At 38.6% G+C, this 23,220-nt stretch overlaps 4 protein-coding genes across 7 annotated transcripts; all 4 read left to right on the top strand.

Annotated features, from left to right (window-relative positions):
* Window positions 1-4,788: 4,788 nt before the first annotated feature.
* On the top strand, window positions 4,789-6,953 carry LOC140004199 (early nodulin-like protein 17). 2 transcript variants are annotated; one of them, XM_072059951.1, is made up of 3 exons: window positions 4,789-5,256; window positions 6,381-6,661; window positions 6,868-6,953. In XM_072059951.1, the coding sequence occupies exons 1-3, from the start codon at window positions 5,055-5,057 to the stop codon at window positions 6,883-6,885; spliced, it is 501 nt and encodes a 166-aa protein (XP_071916052.1). In that variant the 5' UTR covers window positions 4,789-5,054; the 3' UTR covers window positions 6,886-6,953. The 2 variants fall into 2 exon arrangements, with proteins under 2 accessions (XP_071916052.1, XP_071916051.1); XM_072059950.1 differs by having other exon boundaries at window positions 4,803-5,256; window positions 6,381-6,953.
* Window positions 6,954-9,545: 2,592 nt separating this feature from the next.
* Window positions 9,546-11,665, top strand: LOC140011153 (early nodulin-like protein 20). The gene is made up of 3 exons (XM_072059625.1): window positions 9,546-10,790; window positions 10,865-11,057; window positions 11,186-11,665. The coding sequence occupies exons 1-3, from the start codon at window positions 10,788-10,790 to the stop codon at window positions 11,536-11,538; spliced, it is 549 nt and encodes a 182-aa protein (XP_071915726.1). The 5' UTR covers window positions 9,546-10,787; the 3' UTR covers window positions 11,539-11,665.
* A 613-nt stretch (window positions 11,666-12,278) lies between these two features.
* On the top strand, window positions 12,279-16,447 carry LOC113700074 (uncharacterized). Of its 3 annotated transcripts, none has more exons than XM_027220514.2 (8): window positions 12,280-12,731; window positions 12,879-12,973; window positions 13,661-13,781; window positions 13,899-14,017; window positions 14,745-14,931; window positions 15,042-15,185; window positions 15,503-15,787; window positions 16,185-16,447. In XM_027220514.2, exons 1-8 carry the CDS (start codon window positions 12,453-12,455, stop codon window positions 16,314-16,316), a joined length of 1,362 nt encoding a protein of 453 aa, XP_027076315.2. In that variant the 5' UTR covers window positions 12,280-12,452; the 3' UTR covers window positions 16,317-16,447. The 3 variants fall into 3 exon arrangements, with proteins under 3 accessions (XP_027076318.1, XP_027076315.2, XP_027076316.1); XM_027220515.2 differs by having other exon boundaries at window positions 12,281-12,731; window positions 16,150-16,447; XM_027220517.2 differs by lacking the exon at window positions 16,185-16,447 and having other exon boundaries at window positions 12,279-12,731; window positions 15,484-15,654.
* Window positions 16,448-19,086: 2,639 nt separating this feature from the next.
* On the top strand, window positions 19,087-22,618 carry LOC140010923 (probable WRKY transcription factor 4). Its single transcript, XM_072058577.1, has 4 exons — window positions 19,087-19,777; window positions 20,351-21,066; window positions 21,181-21,339; window positions 22,389-22,618. The coding sequence occupies exons 1-4, from the start codon at window positions 19,334-19,336 to the stop codon at window positions 22,603-22,605; spliced, it is 1,536 nt and encodes a 511-aa protein (XP_071914678.1). The 5' UTR covers window positions 19,087-19,333; the 3' UTR covers window positions 22,606-22,618.
* Window positions 22,619-23,220: the final 602 nt, after the last annotated feature.

Below are 23,220 nucleotides of genomic sequence, written 5' to 3'. Positions count from 1 at the left end.
AGTGCGCGGAGGAATCCAGCGTAGATGATGGCTGTATTTGATTTTGTCAAAGTTAGTTATGTGAGGAGGACCAACAATGTTCCTGCCCACATCATGTCAAAAATGTCAATGTCGATGTCTCTCGAGGGAAGTAGAGTATGGTTTGTGAACTTCCCCAAGATTGTTACCGACAAAAATGTCGATGTCTCTTGAGGGAAGTAGAGTATGGTTTGTGAACTTCCCCGAGATTGTTACTGACGCTGCTCTTGAAGATTTGAAATGAATGAATGATTTCCTTTTATGCTTCAAAAAAAAAAAAAAAACCCTTATATCATGCGTTGCCTCCTGTTTGTTTGGCAAAAGGATTACACGGCGCGGAGGTTTGTCTTTCTGAAGTCCCTAATTTAAGTAGTATATCCTGGGATCGTAAGATGCATCATCATTTTCCGAAACCTAGCTGGAAAGGTTACAAGTTTGCACGAGCTTTTGGGAACGTATTATTTTATGCAGTATTGCTATCAGTAGAGACTAGAGAATTTCTCCGTTTAGCCAAAATTTGGATATTCTTCATACGCTTATCATACCTGTATAGCATAAAATTTTTCAGAATAAAGAATTTGTTTTTTAAATGCGTGTAAAATTAAGATTTTTAGACAGCCAACTGCAAGTGGTGAAGCAAGTGCAAATGCTATTTAGTTTGATTTGAATTTAGATCAATTCAACTAATGATCCTACGTGTAGAAAAAGATTTTTTCTGTCTGTTCTTTGTCTTCTTTTTTTTTTTTTTGTGAAATAAAGATCATCTATTCCATATTAGCTTTTGTGAGGTCTTTGATTTTCCGGCTCCTTCTCATCCAAAGGTCAAAGGGTTGGGTTTTCTTGAAACTGGAGCTTCAAGTTTCAACCTCTGCCGTGCGGCATTTGTCATAATGAGCCAAATGGGAGAAAAGCGTATATAGTACTACTAATGATTAGAGCCAAATGGGAGAGAAGCGTATGTAGCCCTGCTAATGAGTGGAGGTTAAGGGTTCAAATCTTATCTTCTATCAAAATATTGTCATTTAATGTAGCTTTTCTAAAATTCATATGACTGTTTAATGCATTCATATAATCCGATAGTGATTCAGCTTTTCTAAAATTCATATGACTGTTTAATGCATTCATATAATCCGATAGTGATTCAGTCTCCGTTGATTTCCTGTTGAGTCGCTCTCTAATATAGGTTAGAGTATGAATAGATGTAGATGGTGATAATAAATTAAAAAAAAATCAATATGGTCTAATGATGGTTCAGTTTCCTTCAGTTTCCGTGACCCTGTTGGGTCATCCCCTTAGTATAAATTATAGTAGGCGTAGGTGTCGGTGTAGATGACAATAATAGACAAAAAATAATAATAATAACAATAATTATGTAATTCAAGTTTTGTCACGCCATCTCATCAATTCAAAAATTAAACGTGTAACAAAATTTGGAACTTTCGAGTTGGAGTAGTTGGTACAGAAGCATTGATTCTAGCTCTCACATGGCAGAGAGGAAGCATTAACTTGATTGCTATTGACATTTGCTCTGTTTGACACCCAAGGTGTTTTTATTATACAAAACTAGACCAAAAGATAGAAGTAAACTTGAGCAGTAGAAGTTTGAGTAGCAGATGTTTTGATTTTTTGTTTGAGGATTGCCTTCTAAATTATCATAACGTATGTGAGATTAATTTAATTGACTTTAGTATTTAAAATGTGGAATACTGACGGTGGTATGATGGTGGTTTGCCTTTGGGAATTGCTGTGGCAGGGTCGATATCATTTAACTCGGCGATTGTATTGGCATCTTTGGATTGTTGCTCACTCTAGAGAGTTAGTATAAATGGTAAGCATCTATTAGTGTAGTCATTCGTGAAAATACATTTGTATAGTTATTTTTTTTTTAAATTATGTAGGTGATAGTTTAACCTTTGATCGACAAGTATTGCTTGTCTAATATGTGGTTGAATACGAAATGCACATCCCGTTAGATTTAAGGATATAAGTTCCACAGGTAGTTCGAATGGTTTCGTAGTGTAGTAGTTATCAATAGATTCGTAATCGATCCCGTGTACTACCTTGTTATGTATCATTGGGACAAAATTCTACACAACCTTAGGAGATTAATATGGTCTAAGGGTTGGGATACTCTAAGTGAAAAAAGAATATGAGAATATAAATTTTTTGTTAGTGCAATTCTATATTAGTAAACGAAAACAGTTGTAATGAATGGTCTTTCAACTTCTTGCAATTCTTGGATGGGTGTAGAGTTGTTAATTGTCTACCGTTGTTGCATGTTCGACAACAAACTCAACTTTAAAAAATAAAAAAAATAAATAATCTTTCTTATCATGCAAAATCTCAATTTCAGAATTAAGGACATATAAATCAAACCAATTTCTCACAATCAATAGTTGTCAATAGCTGCGTACCTTATTCTAAAGACACCCAATAAACTATTTTCTGACACTTTCTCCAAATTTGTTAAAACAAAATCCTATTATTCAAATTATACAAAGTAAACAAATTTCTAACAAACAATAAGTAAATCCATGGAATCCTTATGCATACGTATAACATACTCTCCCAAAACTTTCCCCAAAAGGAAAAAAAAAAAACAAGATAAGCTAAGACATTATTTGGTTGTCCAATTAGGTAGCTAGGATTGTGAATAAGTAAAGTGCTTTTCTACTGAGAGAATACTTAGCATAGTTAACCAAAGATAAATTCAAATTATTAAACTCATTAGCGAATTGGGGTGGTCAGAATTGAAGAATTAGTTTCCTTTATCGAAGAGTCAATTGGCCAATCGTACCAATTCATCCTTGTTGATAGGTAACTAACCAAAAACAAACCAATTCAATTCAGCGCTAACTATTGTTCTTGCCACCCAATTCAATTCAATTCCAATGGACAACAAGAACCATTAGTATGTGTAAATTCTTTTGCTCAGTTGTAAAAAACACGGAAAACAAACCAATAAGCAAACACACATTAAACTGAACCACCAAGAATAGTTGGACCCAATAACAATTTCAAAATGCAAGGAATAACCACAGCAAATATAAGCATTGAAGGCAAAAAGAGCATAACGGAAAGAAATGGAAGAAAATACATTCGGACGGGGTTTAGAAATGGCTGAAACCAATTGCTCAAACATTAAAAACCACTTTAACAACTATTAGAGCCTCCTGCTTTTCAACCATTTTTAAGGCCTTTAATGGGCATTTAAGGAAACACACAAAAAATAAGGTTCATATCACATGTACTCACTGCTGAAAAGACGATTAAAGTATGCTCACATATTTTTATTTTATTTTTTATCATTTTTTTTTAAATGTAAGTGGGAGGACTCGAACCCGAGACCTCTTGCTAAAAATGCCTATAAGCTAAAAATAATGTAAGGGTATTTACGAAACAACAACAAAGCTAATGCTACCCAATCTTGTACCTAAAACTGAACCTTCGCTCCAAATAATCCCACATTTCCAAAGTGCCCTCACTTATGCGGTTAAAATTCAAAATCTCATTTTGATCAAAACTCATTCTTATATAATATAAGATTTTTGACAGCATTGTCTACAAGCATATGCTATAAAACATCATAAAATTTTTAGAATACACGCGTCAACATATTAAAAAATATACATTCATTTATCTTTTTCTACCACCATGCCACCTAGCTATTTTCATTTCTACCATTGCCACCTCATCTTAAACCATCATCAACCACCACCTCTCATTCTCTTTGTTTTTTTTTTCTCTCTCTCTCTCTCTTTTTCCTTTCTCTCTCTCTTCTCTTCCTTTCCCCATCCATATAAGGCAAAAAAAAAAAAGTTTTTCAATTTTTCCAAACACCTAAATGCAATCCTAGACTTATCAAAATGGTCGTGTTCGTGTTGGAATTGAATATTTTGGATCCGGACTCATTTATTATACTTGTTATGAATTCGACCCGTATATTTGACTAGTCTTACACTCGATCTCTCGAATTTGGATCCAATCGGGTATATCCCGTACCCAAAATTATATATTAATATTTATTATAATTATTAATATGTATATTTTATAACTATTAATTCATTTAAATGGATTAGAATAGGATATGAGTCAGAATTCAATATTCCATATTTGACTCGGTTTTTTATCAGGGAAAAAGGGGACAAACAAAATTATATCTCTACTAAAATTAAAATTATATCAATTTATTCAAACGGATCCATTATTAAAGAAGGAAAGGACCTCATGTTCATTAGGGAGGAAATGGCAAACACAAAAAAGTTGGTGAATTTCGGAATCATAATGCCGAGTGCCTTGATTTCTTGCTAAATTCAACAAAGCAAGCGTACAAAATGTATATCAAGTAGTTGCAACCACCCAGGAGCATATTTCCTTTTTCCACTAAAGTTTCTCCACCACGTAACATTTAGACCCTCAGAGGGAGAACAGGTTAAAAATTACATAGTTAAACTCAAAATAGCAGGAAGGAAGGAAAGAAAGGATCAAATTTAAGAAGCAAGAAGAGGAAGAGGAAGTTAAACTCAACATTTTTTAATTCCCAAGTCTCATTGGCTGATGCTTCTTACTTGTTAACGGAGGAAAAGGTAAAATCCCTGCAAAGAAGACGGACGACGCCACTGACAAATGAGCTGGAATTAACGTTTGAACAGGGCTGCCTCCAACTGGAAGTAACCCCTTAAATCAGGCAGAGGACGCAGGCACTCTCACCGTTAAGTGATACAAGAACACTAGTTAGTAGCAGTACGTTTTAGTGGGTCGCGGATTATTTTTATTATTATGCCGTACTATTTCTTAACCCACGGACCCCAGATAACAATAAAAATCTGCGGCGGTTAGACATAGATCTGGAATCTACTTGTACCAAAGCCTGTCTCATGTCAATCCCCTCTACGCATACCCCAAAAATAATACGGATACAGCTAGCTATCCATCTTTAGCCTATTAGCTCTCTCTTTCTACTTTGTACTCGACTAGGATATATAGGGAGCTTTCCTCAGTGCTGTTACTTGCTAAACTGAGACTAAAGAGGAAAAATGGAGGGGTTGAGCCTGAGGAGTAGGCGTATTGGGTGGCCAATGGCGGCGGTGGTGCTAACAGCAGCCGTGTTATTAGTGATGCTGCCTCAAGTCTCATCTATTCGCTACATTGTGGGATCTAACATGGGTGGTTGGGCCCCTAATGTTAACTTCACTATCTGGGCTCAAGACAAACATTTCTACAATGGTGATTGGCTTTGTAAGCAAATTTCTTTCTCTCTTCAGATCCCGTACTTTTTTCCAGCTGAGCTTGCCTTATAACATGCTTGCCTTTTAGCATTACTTTACCAATTCTGTTCCTGCATAGAAGAATGCGGAGCTTGATATTGAGCTGATTTCTTGTTTCCTAGTATGCTGTTGTAACTTCATTTGGGATATTTTGCTGAGATGAGATGCAGGTTGACTTGTTAATCAGCAATTTCTTGCCCCAGATATTCATAGTGACGGAAAGTTTTGGTTCTTATTGTCCTTGGATAGATGCGGTTGAGATTGCATTACTTTTTCTCAGTTACCTAAAAAAGTGGGATCTTCTATTTTCTTTTACTTTAGCTTAACTAAAGTGTTTTCGTTGGCGTTTTATTTACATGTTTAGTCTCAGCAAGTCCTTCAATGGAGTCGCAATAATTGGGATATTGAATTACTACTTCTATTTGCAATTGTTGATCTTCTCCTGAATTTGATTCAATTCAGTGATTCCCTATTCATTGTTCTTCAAAACTGCTAGTGTATCATTTTCCTTCATCCTATAATAACTTATTCCTTCATCCTATCATTCAGTGTACTGTTTTATTTGGTTAAAGATCCATTCTTTTTCTTGACTGGCCTACCTTGATATCGAAATGAATTCCCTTGAAATCCAGTCTTCCTCCGAGTCCATTTTCGGTTCCTTTCTCCTTATTATACAATGGAATTGTCCGAAGTCCGCCAATATTAGCATGACTGTGAACGCCTTTTTTGGCTTTCTTTCCTGTCTTTTCACCCATTGAGATTCGCTCTCCCGAGTTTTTTAATTTAGGCTCGACTTTGCGGAACCGTCCTAAATGTCTATTTCGATGATGACGAGAGGCAGCATGTTAAAATGCGTTGCTTACATATGCAAGGAAGAACATGATAAATCAGATCCAGTGAGACATACTGACGGCATATTGTTTCATGTCTCTGATCCGGACCCATCTGCAATTGGAAAAACCAAATGATAGCTGCTTTGGATCAATGTGGCACACTTAGTAGTAGTTCATTTTGAAAGTCAAATTTGAAGGAGCCATATAAACTGTGCTTTTGCAGGTTAAAATACCGTCTGATGGTTCCTTCTTTATTCTCCAGATTTCGTGTACGATAGGAACCAGATGAATGTGCTTGAGGTAAACAAGACCGATTTTGATTCATGCAATTCAGATCATCCTCTTCAGAATTGGACGACCGGAGCAGGAAGGGATGTTGTTCCGCTGAACATAACTAAGACTTATTATTTCATCAGTGGAAAGGGCTTCTGCTATGGAGGAGTGAAGGTAGCAATTCATGTTGAAAATCTACCTCCCCCACCAGCATCCTTGCCTCAAAAGAGTGATTCACCAAGTCTGCTGCTGTCCACTTTCAGAGGCCAGGTTTTCATACCAACTCTTTTTGCAGCTGCTGCTTTATGGGATGCCTTTATTCTACGCTTGTGATCAAATAGAAGTTGAGCAAATGTTTTGTCATTTTAGACGTTTCTCTGATCCAATTAGGGATCATGTTTTCGATTGTTCCTTTTCCAACAATCTCTTATTTGTCCATTGCATAGTTTGGCCTGAAAGTTAATAGTGTTTTTCAGATCAAACACGGCGGTTGATGTTGGAAGTCTGTGAGTATGTTGACCAAAATTGATTAAAGAATGTTGTGTTGAATGATTTAACTGCATGATTTGCGGAGGAAGCATTTGTAACTGATCTTTGTCTGCGCCGCAAGTGATGGATTGCTTATTTGCATTGGTCCATAGACCACGCGCTTTGTAGTATGATAATGGCTCGTATGGATGGATGGATGATTGTGAGACGAGGGAGGTAAATCATGGGGGCGGGCTTTTCCATTTTTGATAAATTAATTACTCCTGGCTCCGTCAATTATCGGGGCTGGAATTGTTCCCGGTTACGGTAGTAGTGCTAAAGAATCAAGATCTTGAATCCTTGCATGCGGCACGTGATACTGTCTATTGTGAAGGTTGTGTATGAAATGTAAAATACTCCCTCGTCCCTCCATAGAACAGGGAACCAAACAATTTGCTTTCTTTTCTGGGAGGAGAGAATTGCAATTTTGATCCCAAACATTTGTGATATGAGCGCTTTTAATCCTTATTAAAGCTTGGATAAAGGCAAATCAATGTAGTTTCAAATGTTTTTCATTTTCCATGCACATTTAGTCCTAATGACTATTTTTTTTTTTTTTTTTTTACCAATTATTATCAGAATCATGTCACGGCCTGTTAACTAATTTTAAAAAAATTTAAAAATTAATAAAATACAACTAGTCATAAAACTGTAATAAAATGCAGCTAATTACTCATGTGGTGATCACAGTGCGAGTAATTAGTCGTCTTTTACTTCAAATTATGGCCACAATATTTTTATATTTTTAAAAAAAATTAATTCCGATAGCAATTGGTATAAAACTCAGTCAATAGGATCAAATGTGTTGTCTCAAATCTTTGAAGCAAAAACAGGTGATTCTCTCTTTTTAAGAAAGTATATAGTTATTGTGAAACCAAAATTATGACTCCCAAGGATATGCCAGTGACAACCAAAGGATATTTTAGTGACAAAGTGATGAAAGGCAAGGTTTGAATCTTGACCTCTCGCTCCACAAAAATTTAAATCTTTTATGATGACCAACAGCCTAAGGGACGGTTAGTTCAATGAGTTTGTAGATTGCCTTCCTTTTGTTTATACTGAGGTTGGGACAGATTTAAATTTTTTTTCTTAATAATATAAGTGAAAATGTTCGGATTCAAGAGTTTTCACTTATGCTTACTCCTTAAACCGCTCAACCCATTACTTTTCCGGACGGATCCGAATTGTACGTGCTTGTTGCTTAGGCCTGTCAACAGGTCGGGTCTAGACCCGGATCCGGACCGGATCCGTGAAATTATTGTGGGTATGGGTAGGGATTTAATTCCGTTTCCCGGATCCGGATCCGTTTTGTCAAACAAAAAACGGGTCGGATACGGAATATAGTATTCCGACCCGTATTAGACCCGGATCCGGATATAAATGAATTAATAATTTAAAAAATATATATTTATCAATATAATTTGATTAGGGTGATGTATTTTAATAAAGTTAATTTGATTTCTTTTCTTATTTGATTTTTTCTTTGCATTAGTTAGAAATTAGTTTACAAATATATTTTTTTCTCATTTTTATTAGAAATTATAAATTTTGGTAAATTTGCTCGGGTAGACCCGGATCCGGATCCGGAACATAGAATACAAGACCCGTCGGGTAAACGGGTCGGATCCGGATCCGGCATAGTAATTCGGGTCCGGGGTCCGGAATAATGAATTCCGGCCCGGACCCGGCCCGTTGACAGCCCTATTGTTGCTGCAGTGCAGGCAATCAACGGCCGATTGGTCCACTGGGCTTCATATAACTTGGGCTGTCCATTCAACAGATTAATTGACCGTCGCAGATTGAGCCCAACTGATTGGGCAATTCACTGCATGATGCGGTTTTCGCACCTGTACTCGATCCGTATTCCAATTTTTTATCTTCCTGGTTGTAATTTCTAAATATCTCCTCTTGTTCAGAAATAGGGTACGAGAAGAATTGAGAAAACAATCTGGTCGGGTTTGAAAAAAATTTTGTAATGTGTTCTGTAACAAACTTTTCATTTCACGCACAATCTATTAAACAAAGTTTCTAGACAAAATATATATATATATATATATTTTTTTTCCTAAAGCTCCCAAGAAAACAACTGTTCAAGGCAGCATACCACTGCCACTTAATAAAAGTAGCGATACATGCAGTTCCTGTGAAGTAAAATCAGTCAAAGGTGCAAAGAAAGAGTTGTGCGTCCAGGAATGCCTTGTGCTTGCAAGGAGTTATGGGTTAAATTCTCTTAAAAGGCCTTTTTTTTTTTTTTTTTGGTAAAAATCATAACGCTTAAAGGCGTTAATTAGGCAAACTTTTCACTATGTATACAAATTTAGGGCCTGTTTGGAAGGTGAGTTTTTTGGTGTGTTTATGTAAAACTTTACTGTAGATCACTGTAGAAGTTGTAGAAAATCTTTGTAAGATTAAAAAACTTTTTTTAGAAGTTGTAGAAAAACTTTTTGTGTGATGAAAAACTTTTTTTCCTTTTCCTTTTCTTTCTTTCTTTTTCTTTTTTCTTTTCCCTCTGCTTTCCCCGCCACCCATTTCCTCTCCTCTCCCCTGGCACCCCCTCTGCCCACCACCCCTCTCTGCCTCCCCCGCCACCCGGCACCTTCCTCTCCCCTTCCCCTTCCTTCCCCTGCCACCCCTCTTCTCCCTCCCCCGCCACTCCTCTCCTCCTCTCTCCCCATCCCCCTTCCCTCGCCCACCTCTGCTCAATCTGCCGGCACCTGGAATTTTTTTTTTTTTTTTTTTGCAATTTTCCTTCTCCCCCTCTACTCCCCTTCCCCCGCCACCCTCACCCTCCCTCGGTGCGATCTGGTCTAGCGACCGGCCAGAGGGGAAGGGGAAGGATGGTAGGGGAGGAGTGGGGGAGAGGGAGAGGGAGAAAAAAAAAAGAGAGAGGATCAAAATCAGGCAAAGGGGGAGGATGGCAGGGGAGGAAGAGGGCGAGAGGGAGAAAGGGAAATAAAAAAGAAGATCGGCGCCGGAACCAGCGGCGGAGGTGGTGGCCGCCGACGGGGGTGGTGGTCAGTTGGGGTGGGGGAAGAAGAAGAAGAAAAGGGGAAGGGAATTTTGGATTTTTTGTGTTTTGGATATTTTAAAGTGTGTAGGTTAAAAACTTTGATAAATTTTTGGAGTTCCTGTACCAAAAGTTGTTAAAAAACTAGTATTATACAAACTTGGCAAAAAACCAAGGTTCCAAATAGGCCCTTAGGTTAGCAAAAAATCTTTAATTTTGTCCAATATATGAAATTGTACTAATAAAATTAACTTGTACGGAACTTATATGAAGTTGTTCAATTTTGAAATCTTTGATCATATTTTGTGCACAGTTTTTTTTTTTTTTTGCTTTGATTTCTTCAAATAATTAAACCTTTTATTTTGCTTTCTTTTTTTTTAATATATATATTTACATCTGCCCAAACAAAGATACACTTAATTTTGGGCACTAATGTTTCGGTTGGCCGCTCACACCAATGTTGCTGCTGCTGCAGTACTTGCAAGGAGATCCGGTACGCCAACGGGTTGTCGTATCGTACAGTTTTGTACAAGTGGACGATGGTGATTAATCAGGGCCAAAAAGGTAAGATTCGCAAAACAGAAATCGTGAAAAATGCAAGCTAGAGTCCAACAGCGGGTCACCACTCAGCTTAGCTAAGCATCCTACTCACTGCGCGCTCGCTATATGGCTGGTTGGTTGTTAAATACCAGCCAATTTGCCACTAGCCATCTCTTCTTCTTCTTGCCAGATTTGCATTTTTGGGGTCTTTTTTACTTAGTTACTAGTCTTTTCTTTTGTATATATTTGCTGATTTTTCGAGGTTGATTCGGCGGAATAAGTTAATTTACGGTTAGCTGGCACCATCCATCAACGCGAGGAATGGTACGTAGACTTATCAAATCTAATGGTACTAGTTCCATAACGGCCTCTTTCATTATTTTGCTCTCTTTTGACAGTGGTTCTTGGATGGTTTGATCATCATGATGCTGGGCAAAAGGGGTGGTGCATTATGGCTGTTGGTGGCGGCGGCAACGCTAACCTGCGCTGCCAGCAGACTCATCCAGGTTGGAGGTAAGCCTGGTTGGAGACCGGACGTTAACTACACCGAATGGGCCGCTCAGCAGCAGCTTTGCGTGGGAGATTGGCTCCGTCAGTATACCATACTCTCCATCTTCTCATAAAATTGTCTCCGTACCTCTCCTTTTGTTTTCTATCTTTTGCTCCCCTTGTGGTTGTTGTGTCTTTCTGCACTCTTGACATATAAATAATTAATGCAGTGTTCAGATTCGATAAGAGGATGTACAACGTGCTGGAGGTGAACCGGACAAACTACGAGCTGTGCAACGACCATGATTTCATACAGAACATTACAAGGGGTGGGAGAGACGTATTCCAACTCACTGAGGCCAGGCCTTACTACTTCCTCTGCGGCGGAGGCTATTGTTACGGTGGCATGAAGGTGGCTATTAATGCTGTTGAAGCATCCCCACCTGCACCTGAACCCACCCCCAAAAATGGTTCCCCAGTGACAACAACCAGCAGCAACCTGCTTGCTCTAACCATGGTTTCTGCTGCTGCGGCTGTAATTTGGTGTCATGGGTTTCCGCCTTTCACCGTTCACCGACTTTAGCCTCTCCCTCCTATTTGGGATTGCAAGTATTGAAACCTAGTTCCTGTTTGCCCGTGGTATGAATGGATCAGTAGTTTTACTACTCATGTTTCCAAGTAAAATTCAAACCTTAATTGCTTGAAGCCAATTCCGCCCAGGAACACTGCAATTATGTATACCAATTCCAACCCAACGCATCCCCTCGTGCATGTGCGCCCTTGATTCGGTGTTGTTGGTTCAGTTCCTTCGAATTATTCCATGACCTCTTCAGGTCCTCCCCTTCTCTATAGTGTAGGAAGCTATCGTATCGAAGAAAAAAAAAAAAAAATCCCCTCCTCATGTATACCAATTTTTGGTATAAAAAATGATGTCCAAATTATATTGCACCAAATATTAGCGTACAATAGCCCAATAGAAGGAAGGATACTTCAAATATTATAAAATTTACAGCATTTTGAAGAGATTTGCACGTGTGCAGATCACTCAGCCAAGCTAGCAAGAAGTTTAGCTCCTGGGTTTAACATTTGAAGAGCTTTTGGGCCAAGAGATCTGTGGAGTGGCTGGCACTCCCCAGTCAGTCAATATGTAATGGGCCTTTGGCCCTCCATAGCACAGAATACAAAGACAAAAAGTAGATCCGCTGCACCTTTTTCCGGAAACGGGCTTAGATAATCTATCGAACCAAACATGAGAAGGAAAGGGGTAGTGCTTGCAAAATACTAGTAATACAGTACATAATAACAAATAAATAGTTTTTTTTTTTTAAAAAAAAAATGGTGATGGAACTCAAAAGCAAGTGATAAGATTTTTGGGAGGGAGGGACAGAACTCAAAAGCAGAGAAGAGAAAATGAATTCATGAAATCAGCTGCGGCTGCGACGAAAAAACAACAGCAACAAGGAGAAGAGAAGAAGCTCCCAAAGTATAAAAGTCTGAATGGCAGCGGCTGCCTCTCCTGTCTCAGTAACTTCATCACCTAATTATCGCACCAATCCATCTCAAACCCGAAAGCTCCCTTCCCAATCATGGCCTCCCACTACTCCAACACGCTTTTCTCAACCCCTTTCCTCACGTCGGACATCCATCGCCGGAGCTGCTCAATCCATGAAGCAATCATCGTCGTCCGCACAACCCAATCCAGAAGTACACTTGAGCCTCGATGCGGTTCAACGATTTATTCACCTCAATTTTGGGAACTGGACCGGCACTTTCCACGTCTGTATTACTACTACTATATTTATATATAATTCTTTTTGCTTGATTTCTTTCTCGACTTACCCCCTATGCAATGCATTATTCAGTCTGTCTCATGACCGTTTTCTCTCCCCAACCCCTACTTTTTGCTGTTTCTCAATTTTGCAGCAATTTGATAGCCAGGGAAATTTGATGCATAAAATAAGTACCAAGCTTGCTGCGGGTTCTTATGGCGAAGATGAACTCATAAGTTTGATTCAAACGTAAGCTTCTTTTTTTAGCTTTTAATTTACTGATTTTTAGTTTGTAGTTTGTACCTTTGCTGCAATCACTAAGCCTCTCTACTTTTTCAATTTGTTTCTTTTCCTCGTAATTCTTCCGACACTGTTTTGACGATGTGGTTTAGGTAGGTGGAATGCCTTTAATTCACAAGGATTATTGGCTCATTGATTATGCTTTCCAGATTCGTTAACTGAATTTTGGTTACATAAGTGACATTCTCATGCTCGACGGTTTATTTTTTAGGCCGCATGATTTGTGGTTCATTGGTTATGCTCTACTGACTTGTTGATTGAGTCTTAGAAAGAGCTGAAGTTGATCACAGATTTAATTGCAATTCTGTCAACTCTCATGGCCTCTTCAGTGGCAGATTGAGAGAATTCTAACTAAAGATATCTAATGCACTACTTCACAATTCTTTTAAGACTCTAAATTTCATTGCCTCTCCGAAATCAGGTAGGTAGCTTAGTTAATCATTGATTTATTTTTTTTGCCTCAAAACTTTCTAGATGCACAATGTGTGTCCTTGTATAAGCTCATGTATTTGGTTAATTTGTAAAATTTACTCGCCTCATGAAACGACATTAGGCATAACCCAAGTCTGATGAATGGAAAGTTTGATAGCTTAATCCATTATGATGACCTTGTTAACCGCATGACTAAATTGTCAGGTTATACATCAAACAACCTCCATCAACGACTTCATTTTCTGGAATTGATGATGATGAGGCAGAATGGTCTGAGTACAAAATCAAAGAGATCAACATGTTTACTATGGATAAATATCAGCAGGTAAGCCTTCTCAATCCTGATACTGTCAATTTCGTACTTTATTATTCTAAATGGAGCTGTGGCACACTATTTTCATATGTTTGCTTCTATTGAGATTCAACTGAACTTAGTTTGCAGATTGGTTTTTTCCCCAAAGAGAGGGCATTTGCATTGAGGTACCAGACTGCTGGAATGTTAGAAACTGTGCTCAGACAAGGGGTGTTAGGCGAGGATGATATTGGAGAAGAATCACCCAAGTGAGTGCATTCCTCTCGGTGCTGTCATGTTCATTTTTCATCCCTCCTGCTTCTCCTCTGTATAGTGCCTCTTAAATTGAAAAGCTGCTTTTTATGCATTGCAAATTGCTGAACCAGCTGCTTGTGCATGTGCATGTGCATGATGCATGACTCACTAACTTACAATAATTGGGTATAGTAGAGCACAGGTGCGTGTCTCTTTTCCGTATAAGTTTCTCTTACCGTCTTCTTGGTGATAGGTAGATAGAAGTATCACCCCTTTGTGAATCCTCCCAAGAATGCAACTAACCTCCTGATATTGAAAATCTGAGTGGTTACACACCTGAAATCATCCCTGCTTGCATTGCTCATCCCCTAATGCCTGGTCATGCATATAAATGGAGACGAGGGAACCAAAAGTTACTATCAGACCCTTTTTTTGACTCAATCTAAGTCAGACAACTAAAGAAAGCTGTCGCGTGTAATGCTGAAAATTGTTAATTATGTGCAATTAAACACTTGCTGATGATTTGAGTACTCAGATTGTTGCTCATTCGGGGACTATTCGATAAAATCTATGCTAATGTTCTCACGGATATTTACCAGTATGCTTGATCTTGAGGGTTTTCTGGATTATTGCTGGTATTCTCATGGATACTTACCAACATGCTTAACATTGGGGTTTTGTGGCAATCCTTTTGTGCTAACCCTTCTCAACTGTCCCTGCACTGGTTTTGTTTTTCCACAGAAATCTAAAGCTTCCCTCGAGACAACCTTCTATTGTATGTGAGAATTGCCTATATTCACTGGAGAAAGATCGGCGAGTAAGAGCTTTCCATGTCATGGATCCAAAAGGAATTCTGGATATGCTCCTTGTCTTCCTTGAAGATAGAGGTAGCACTGCACCTATTCCACCTACCTTTGATGATTCTCAGGTAGACTCGAGTCACCAAGTGAAGCTTGAATAGTACATATTACAACTTCAGTTCTTGGGTTTTGCCTTTCCTTTATTATTCTCGTGATATCCAATCATGTCTGGCTTTAGGATTATGGAGACAGGATTAAACCTTTTCTGGGTACATGGAAAGGGCATTCTATCACAAAGCGCAGTGGTGTTTATGGAGCAACACTTGCTCGAGCTGACACTGTGGCTGTACTTGAAATAAATAAGGATGGTCAACTAATCCAGGTTTGCTGCACTACTTCAAAGCTATTTCTTTTGATGTGGAAGTTACAGAGATGAGTTTTAGGTGAAAGAACCAAAAGATATCACGCTTCAAAGAAATCATTTCAAATAAGAACAGGAGTGGTATTAACATATCTGCTTTCTTCATCTATTTTGAACCAATATCTTTCTGCTCTTATTTCTGTTAACCTTATGTATGCTATTTTCTGCCGATAAAAAATGTGCAATATCATTAAATTTTAATGATTCTGTTTTCCTGACATAATCCGGGATTATATTTTTTTGAAAAATAGTTTGTTAGTTTTCCTTGTTTCCTACAGGATATTGCATCGACATTGGAGGGGAGAGATATTACTACTAATGTACATTGGACGGGGACCATGTCAAAGAATTTGGTTACCTTTGACGGAGGTTTCCAGCTGATTTTACTGCCTGGGGGTATGTACATGGGATGCCCATGTGACGTGGCAAAGTGTGTTCAAGAATCTAAATCGTTCCACTTGGAGTTCTGCTGGCTTGAGTCACCTGGAAAAAGACAGAGACTGGTCCGTACTTATGACGTGGAAGGCCTCGCTGTCTCCTCAACATACTTCTTGGAGAGCAGAGTATGATTACTGATCCTTCTTTTCTAGATATTAAATAGAAAGGGGATTTACATTCATAAATTTGCGGATGTGATAGCGTATTTTTGGCTAGCTGATATACAGGTTTCTCAGTGGGAAAAATAACGGATGCAGTCTGAATTGAATATATATTTCAAATCATGTCATGGAGATTTCTGTTAGTGCTTAAAATGATCAATGGGTATACAAGTTGAAGTTCTAAAATGTGGATTAATTATGTAGTGAGAGGTAACCTAGTCAATAAATTAAACTTGATCTATTTTTTTTTTTTTTATCGTGGCTAATGAAAATCAAGTTGCCCATTTTTTGCCTTCCTATGTCGTCAATCATCTTGGATAATGCAGCTTTGTGCTCCTGGATTCTGAAATCATGTTGTCAGTTTACATTGGACAAGCCCTTTGCAAGCAGAATTACAGTAATCCTTGCCGTCCAGTACCTACATTCAGAAGATTTGAACCAGAAACAGAATTTCCTATCGATCGTATTAAACATGCTTTCGAAGTTTTTTTAGCCAACAATACCTGTACTTTTAGGTTTAAAACATACATACTTAGGCTTTCAAGGACTTTGGGTCAGCCCTGACTTTGTTCTTTTTTCTCTCGAGTATGATGGATATATGAAATGAAATGGCGCTTTTCAATAGTTGCCACAGCGATAAAATGTGGGTGCATGCGTGTGTGGTTAGGTAGCTGTTTTGTGAATGGCACGACAATGCCATAAAAGTTTTAAAAGCCGTGTTGTGGTCCAGGTGGGGATGCGGCAAATGTTGCATGCCTGGTTCAGGTCCCTATTATTTCACGTTAAAACGCTCCCTCCTTTGATCTCTTGCAAGGGAGATTTGTCATTGGTTATGGGTTAAAGGCTTTTTTTTGTATCTGGAGAGTCTTGACAAGATGTGCAAAATCTATATGCACTTTTTACTAGCAGTCACAATTCTGCTGCGTCAAAGTATCCTACCCTACTTGCGAGTCCCGTACAACGACATCATTGTCAAGGACTTGCAATTTGCTAGCTACTCGCAAGTCGCAAAGGCTAGACAGTTGGGTTGTCTGGGGTGGGGTGGGTGTTCCGTTGCCATTCTGTCACATCCATCTTAAAGAAATCCGTGGAGGGCCCAATGGATGAATCATTTTAGAAGAAACAAGCTGCCCATCTGTATGTAAGTGGAGTATTTCAGGTGGAGCAATTATATGCTCCGTAGTTAATGCATTTTCAGCCACTTGGGATGATTTTTTTGTTTTTTTTGTTCAGCCACTTGGATAATGATCCCTTCCCATAAAATAACATATTGAGAGCAGAAGAAGACAGAATAAAAGGAAAGCAAAACGAAATAGGAGTTCTATAATTCAACGTTTTTGCGGCTTGAGTGAAGGGAAACGCATTTATGTACAAAATACGTAACCTGAACGCAAGAGCCGTATAAATGAACGAAAGACGTCCGAAAATAACAAGGCCCGGTGTTGACCTGAGAGCATCGCTACCATTGCCTCGGCTGCGTATGACTGACAGATCGACGACACCTTCTATGATTAGCTGTCTTTTACGTTTATTTTTTATTGTCACGGAACAAATATTAAGCGGTTTTACATTTATTGTGGAACTAACCTAAATGGAAGTTCATTTTAATAATCCAACTTGTCAACCTTGTCTTACTTAATTATCACTGTTAATTTTTTTTTCAAGAATAAAAAAAATGTCACCGTTAATCTTTGAACTCGATTCTTTAATAAAAAAAAAATTTCATTAAAAGAACATGCAAAGGTACATTTTTATTTATTTATAATTAATCTTCCCAATGCATAAATATTTTTTGAATTAATAAAAAATTATAAAGAAATCCATTAATAAAGCAAGTTAAGAGGAAGGATTTTTTTTCTTTTTATTTGATTTTTAATGTTTGACTTTTTGTTCCAAAATTGCATTTGGTTTGACTGACTACATGTCTTGTAATTACAAGAAGTAGTTAGTTTTTTTTTTTTTTTTTTTTTCAGTTAGGGGTATCCGGGCCTACACCCGACTAGTCCCCTAACCCTGAGGAGAGCGGGCCCCACCGATCCTCAGGAAGATACCCCAGGCTGCCCAGCTTCGGAATCGAAACCAGGACCGGCGCCTTAACTAAGAACGCGAAGCCCAGCCGAGCAACCCGTGGGGGCACAAGAAGTAGTAGTTAGTTAGTACTTAAAATTCTCGCGATGGCTGCTGTGACGTGTCGAGGCACAGTCCCGGAGTAGAAAAGTGGAAACATAAGGTAGCCATTTTCAACGCTCAACTCAAAACGGGCATCCTATCCAATTCCAAGGTGGGCAACAATTGACTCGAATGCGTATGCAGAACCTTTTGGCCACTGATTGATTACATCCAATTTTCTTTGAAAGGAGACCATTCATAAAAGACGGGGAGTATATTAATCTTTCATCTTTTTACTTCTTTTTTTAGGGACTAAAATAACCCATGATTCAGCACTAACCTGCCATCTACTTCCCTCGTTGATTAAAACAACAATAAACCAATAAAGAGCAACTGCCGACAAAACTGAATAATATTAATTATTTCCTTCACGTTCACGGCTTATAAGATCTTTATCGGCTGGCTCTGTTTATACAAATGGAATACAGAGTATGGAAATGACATTTTTGTACGCAGCTACTGCATCTTTCCAATTCGTTTCTGCTACGTAGTAGTGTCTTTAGAAAGATCTTTCTGTAGAAAGAGCTACAGAAAGAGCTTTCGAAACTATAAAGTCCATCAAAAGAACTACAGAGAAAAATCAATCAATCCTATCCCATAGTAGCCATCTCACTTCGCTACAGTAATGAATCTTGGTGTTCATGCTAGTATGTACTACAAGCAGTTTGTCATACACTACAGTTGTTCATGCATGTTATAAAGCCAACTACTTGGACTCATATGCAGTAGTTTTTCTTTTTCTTTTTCGTTTCTGTCTTTTTTTTTTGTTGTTTTGAAAAAAAAAAACAGAAAAAAAGAACACGCCAGCGACTTGCAATGATCCTCTAAATAAAAATTTTGTGGGTATCAATAATATACACACCAAAGTTCATTGCAACAATTAATGAATTTGTTCGCTTTCTTCGAGGTGAGAGCAAAACTGTTTAAAAAAAAAAAGAGAGTTAAAGAGTCTAATATTGACGTCAGTTTCACAGGACAGGAGAAGAAAAATTAAAAAAAAGAGCTAGAAAAGCGGTGACGGGTCCCAGCAGTTGACAACAATTCAAAACAGGATACAATATATGTAAATAAATGCAGCGAGGAAAGGGAGTGGTCAAGTTGGCTTTTCAGGACACACGCAATCTTTTCACAATTCAACCCAAGTTGGATTATTACTTATTAGCCGATAGCAAGTTAGCAAGAAAGCAACTAACTTCTCCTCTTCTTTTTTTATATAGCACACCAGCTTCAACTTGTAGTATAATCTATACTCGTGTAGGTACAGATAGAACGCAAAGTGCTAGGCTTTAGCTTCTTCTTCAACTCAGGTGAAATCCTTAAGATTCAGCAAAAACAAAAAGTATGGGTCAGACGGAGATGGGGACCGAGACTGGTGGTGCTGCTGCCAAAGGACAGCGGCGGCCAACGATTACAGTGCCACCTCGGGCTCCTTTTGAACCCCTTTTCACCAGTGGGTCTATGCCCGGATACAGCCCAGGTCCGATGACCCTTTTGTCCAATATCTTTTCCCCTGATTCCAATTCCTGCTCGTTCTCTCAGCTGCTCGCCGGAGCCATGGCTTCCCCTATTGGAAAGCCCACTTTTTTTGCCACCGCCGGTGATTATTCTACTGAGAATTATGCCGCTATAGACGTCAACTTTGGAGTTGGGAACGATAAGGGGTCGGGGTATAAGCAAAATAGGCCGATGGGATTGGTGGTGGCTCAGTCTCCTTTGTTTTTGGTCCCTCCTGCCCTCAGTCCTTCTGGCTTTCTCAACTCACCTGGTTTTCTTTCTCCGCTTCAGGTATTTCCGCTAACTTGGTTAAGTAGTTGATGTAAATGGTTCTGAACATTTTTTTTTCTGTGATATACGTCTTTTGGCACTTTATTCATGGATTTCTAAATCAAATGATGATGCGCGTTCTCGCGATTAATTTTGTAACTATTAGTATCACTTGTAACTGCCTGCCGCGTGGACAGTCCCACTTTTTTTAGTTTCAATTCTCACATTGTTGTATCTTGATTGAACACGAATTTATCTATGGAAATTAGCGATAAAGAGATCGCGTCTTTGTTTGCAACTGCTGAAGTTACAAGTAGATGAGAATCGAATATGGTCCATAGGTTAAGGGTCTTTGCTCGTTTTGATTCTTAGTGTTCCCCCCCGGCTGCTTACTTTTCGCCCTTTCCATTCTAATAAGGAAAGCGAAAAGGAAAAAAAAAAAAAAAGTAAAGCGAGTTCCTTAGAGCCTTATCATGTTTGTAATTTAGAATGGGAAGCTCTACTTAGAGTTGAGCTGTCATTTTACTCTAGATTCGGACAAAAGGTCCGCACTGGTCTTAGGTTGATATATAGTCTTTTTCCTGTCAATTGCAGAGCCCATTTGGAATGTCCCACCAGCAGGCTCTAGCACATGTTACAGCTCAGGCTGCGTTGTCCCAATCATTTGTTCAAATTCAAGCTGATTTTCAGCGTGCCTCAGGTATAGCCTCTGCAGAAGCAGCAGAGCTTAAGCCATCCTCTCTGCCTAGTGAAACCCTACAAGAAGATGTGCACAGTATACCGGCAGAACCTCAGACTCTGAAGATGGTTCCATTAGAAGCATCTCAATCTGATAAAAAAACTGTTTCCTTTGCTCTTGATAAACCAGCTAGTGATGGTTACAACTGGAGGAAATATGGCCAGAAGCTGGTTAAAGCAAAAGAACATCCTCGGAGCTACTACAAGTGCACGCATCCTAATTGTCCTGTCAAGAAGAAGGTTGAGCGGGCGAGTGATGGTCAAGTAACTGAGATTACATATAAAGGACAGCACAATCATGAATTGCCTCAGCCCAATACACGAGCAAAAGATAATTCTTGTCTGAATGGGATGATGAGCTCGGAGGTGAACCCTGAATCTGGTTCGCGATGGCAGACTGAAGTTACACATGATGCTGCAACTTCTCACCTGAATAATTTAAAACAGAAGGCATTCACTCAGTTATCATCTGAGCAATTTCCTGTTGCCAGTGAACAGGATGAGAGGGAAGACTCGGCAACAGTTATAGATGAGGATATTGATGATGATGAAGAACCGAATGCAAAGAGAAGGTAATTTATCTTTGTCATGTCTGTGATAGTGCATTACCCTCCAAGATGGTAAAGGGAAAATCTTATATGGAAAAAGTGCTTTCTTATTGGTTGTTTAATCTTCCATCTATGCAGGAGCACAGAGGTTGGGGCAGGTGTTCCAGCTCCATTGCATAAAACAGTCACAGAACCAAAAATAGTTGTGCAGACAAGAAGTGAAGTTGATCTTTTGGATGATGGATACAAGTGGAGGAAATACGGACAGAAAGTTGTCAAGGGAAACCCTCATCCAAGGTGGGACTCTTATCCTACATCGTTTGTGAATTTTTTTATTGCCTACTAGATGACAATAGCTACTTATGCATGTTAAGCCTAGTGCAGCTTATCTTTGCAAAAATTTATCTACTAAGAAGGCTAATATATTGGGTACTGTCTATTTGGGGATCACATTTTCTTTGCCTGTGGTAAGATTCAGTGGGTTTTACATAATGGTTATGAGAAACGCATTGTGGGGTATCATTCTGACTGTCAATATCTTTGGGTTCCGAGTTTAATATTCACTTTGTTGCTCTGTAAAGAGCTTTAGAGAAGGAATTAATTAAAATGAAAAGCAGCTAGTGACAAAAGTTTGTTGCAGTTAGATATTTCAAAATGTCAAACCTTGACTTGGTTCCACTTGTTCTTTCCTTTCTCATACTTTACGCATTTACAATTTTTAGGATCTCGAATTAGGTGCTGAGTTACTTCATCATCGGGTGTAGAATAATTTTGGTTATATATGTAATAAGTGTGCATAGGAACACTTCATGAATATTAGTTTTTTCTTCTTCATTCTTGGCGATTTCGTCTCTCAGCTCATTTATTGTGAAAAAAGAATTCATTCTCTCAACTTAAGAAATGAATTGCTTAATTAGTCGTCAAGTTGTAATATTTACTATTCTTCAAATCAGCCCTGTTTAATCAGAGAGAGTCCCTTTGTCAAATTTGAGAACGTAGGCTGGAAGAGAGAAGCATCATTTTCTTCTCCTTTCTGCAATGAGAAATGGAGGATATGAATGATATGGGGGTAAGAACCAAGTATGAGAGTTGGCATTGTCGATATTATATTGTAGATTTGAAGAATTCTTGTCACTGCTGCCGATTTTGTTAGGTTGTGCTTTGGTGTGAGGAATATATATATATATGCATATGATATTCTTAGGAGACATGAGAATATTTCGTGTTGCAAGAAAAATTTCTAGTTCTTTCCTTCTGCATCTATTATAGTCTGTACTATGATATTCAATTAGGAGGGTCTCTAATTTGAGTTTGGTTTTCAACATTTGCTGTGTTTGCATCTACAGGAGTTATTACAGATGTACATTTGCGGGATGTAACGTTCGCAAACATGTTGAAAGGGCTTCAGCAGACCCTAAAGCCGTTATAACTACATACGAGGGCAAACATAATCATGACATTCCAGCAGGTAGAAACAGCGGCCAAAACAATGTCAACACAAACACTAAGCTAAAACCGCGAAGGCCTGTAGCTAGAAAGTCTTCTGTAGATAGAGAAGTGTGATTATGAAAGCAAAGATTGGATAACAGTTGTTTTGCCGCAGCTAAAGGAGGAAAAGATTTGCAGCATAAGCGGTAATCCTGAAGTGTATGTGCAAATGGTAAAGGCACAGCTCTGTACAGCTTTGGTGTTAGCTTTTGCAACAGTTGAATCAGTAGCAGCTGAAGGCATATGAAGTGACTTTTTTTTTTTGTTCCCCCGGGGGGGGGGGGGGGTGGGGTTGCATCCGATATTTCTGGTCACTCTTCAATCTTCCACGTAAATGTATGGGAATCATACTTTTATGTAACTTTTTTTCTTTTAATTCTTTTGGGTGTATGCATGCCTCCTTGTGCTGATGAAGTAAATAATGAAGGGAGGGAGGGGATGATCTTCGGTAGAGCTCCTCCATATAAATCTCTAGGCCATTCAAGTGCGTGTGTATGTTCTATGTGCATTGTCACTTGTACCTTGCTCAACAATTATGTGCCATTAGGCCTTTTTTTCCTTTCCCCCTCCTTTTCGAGTAGGAGTCTGGAAAGAGAGAGAGTTTCTATTTTTGGTTGGGTTTTTGTTGGAGTAAAGAATGGGTCAGCGGGTAAAGCAAAAATGCGCAATTTAATCCTTTATAATTAACCA

Source organism: Coffea arabica, chromosome 7e, assembly GCF_036785885.1.
Source record: "Coffea arabica cultivar ET-39 chromosome 7e, Coffea Arabica ET-39 HiFi, whole genome shotgun sequence".
NCBI lineage: Eukaryota > Viridiplantae > Streptophyta > Magnoliopsida > Gentianales > Rubiaceae > Coffea > Coffea arabica.
Note: the sequence above shows the minus strand (reverse complement) of the source record. Positions and strands in the feature narration are given on the sequence as shown.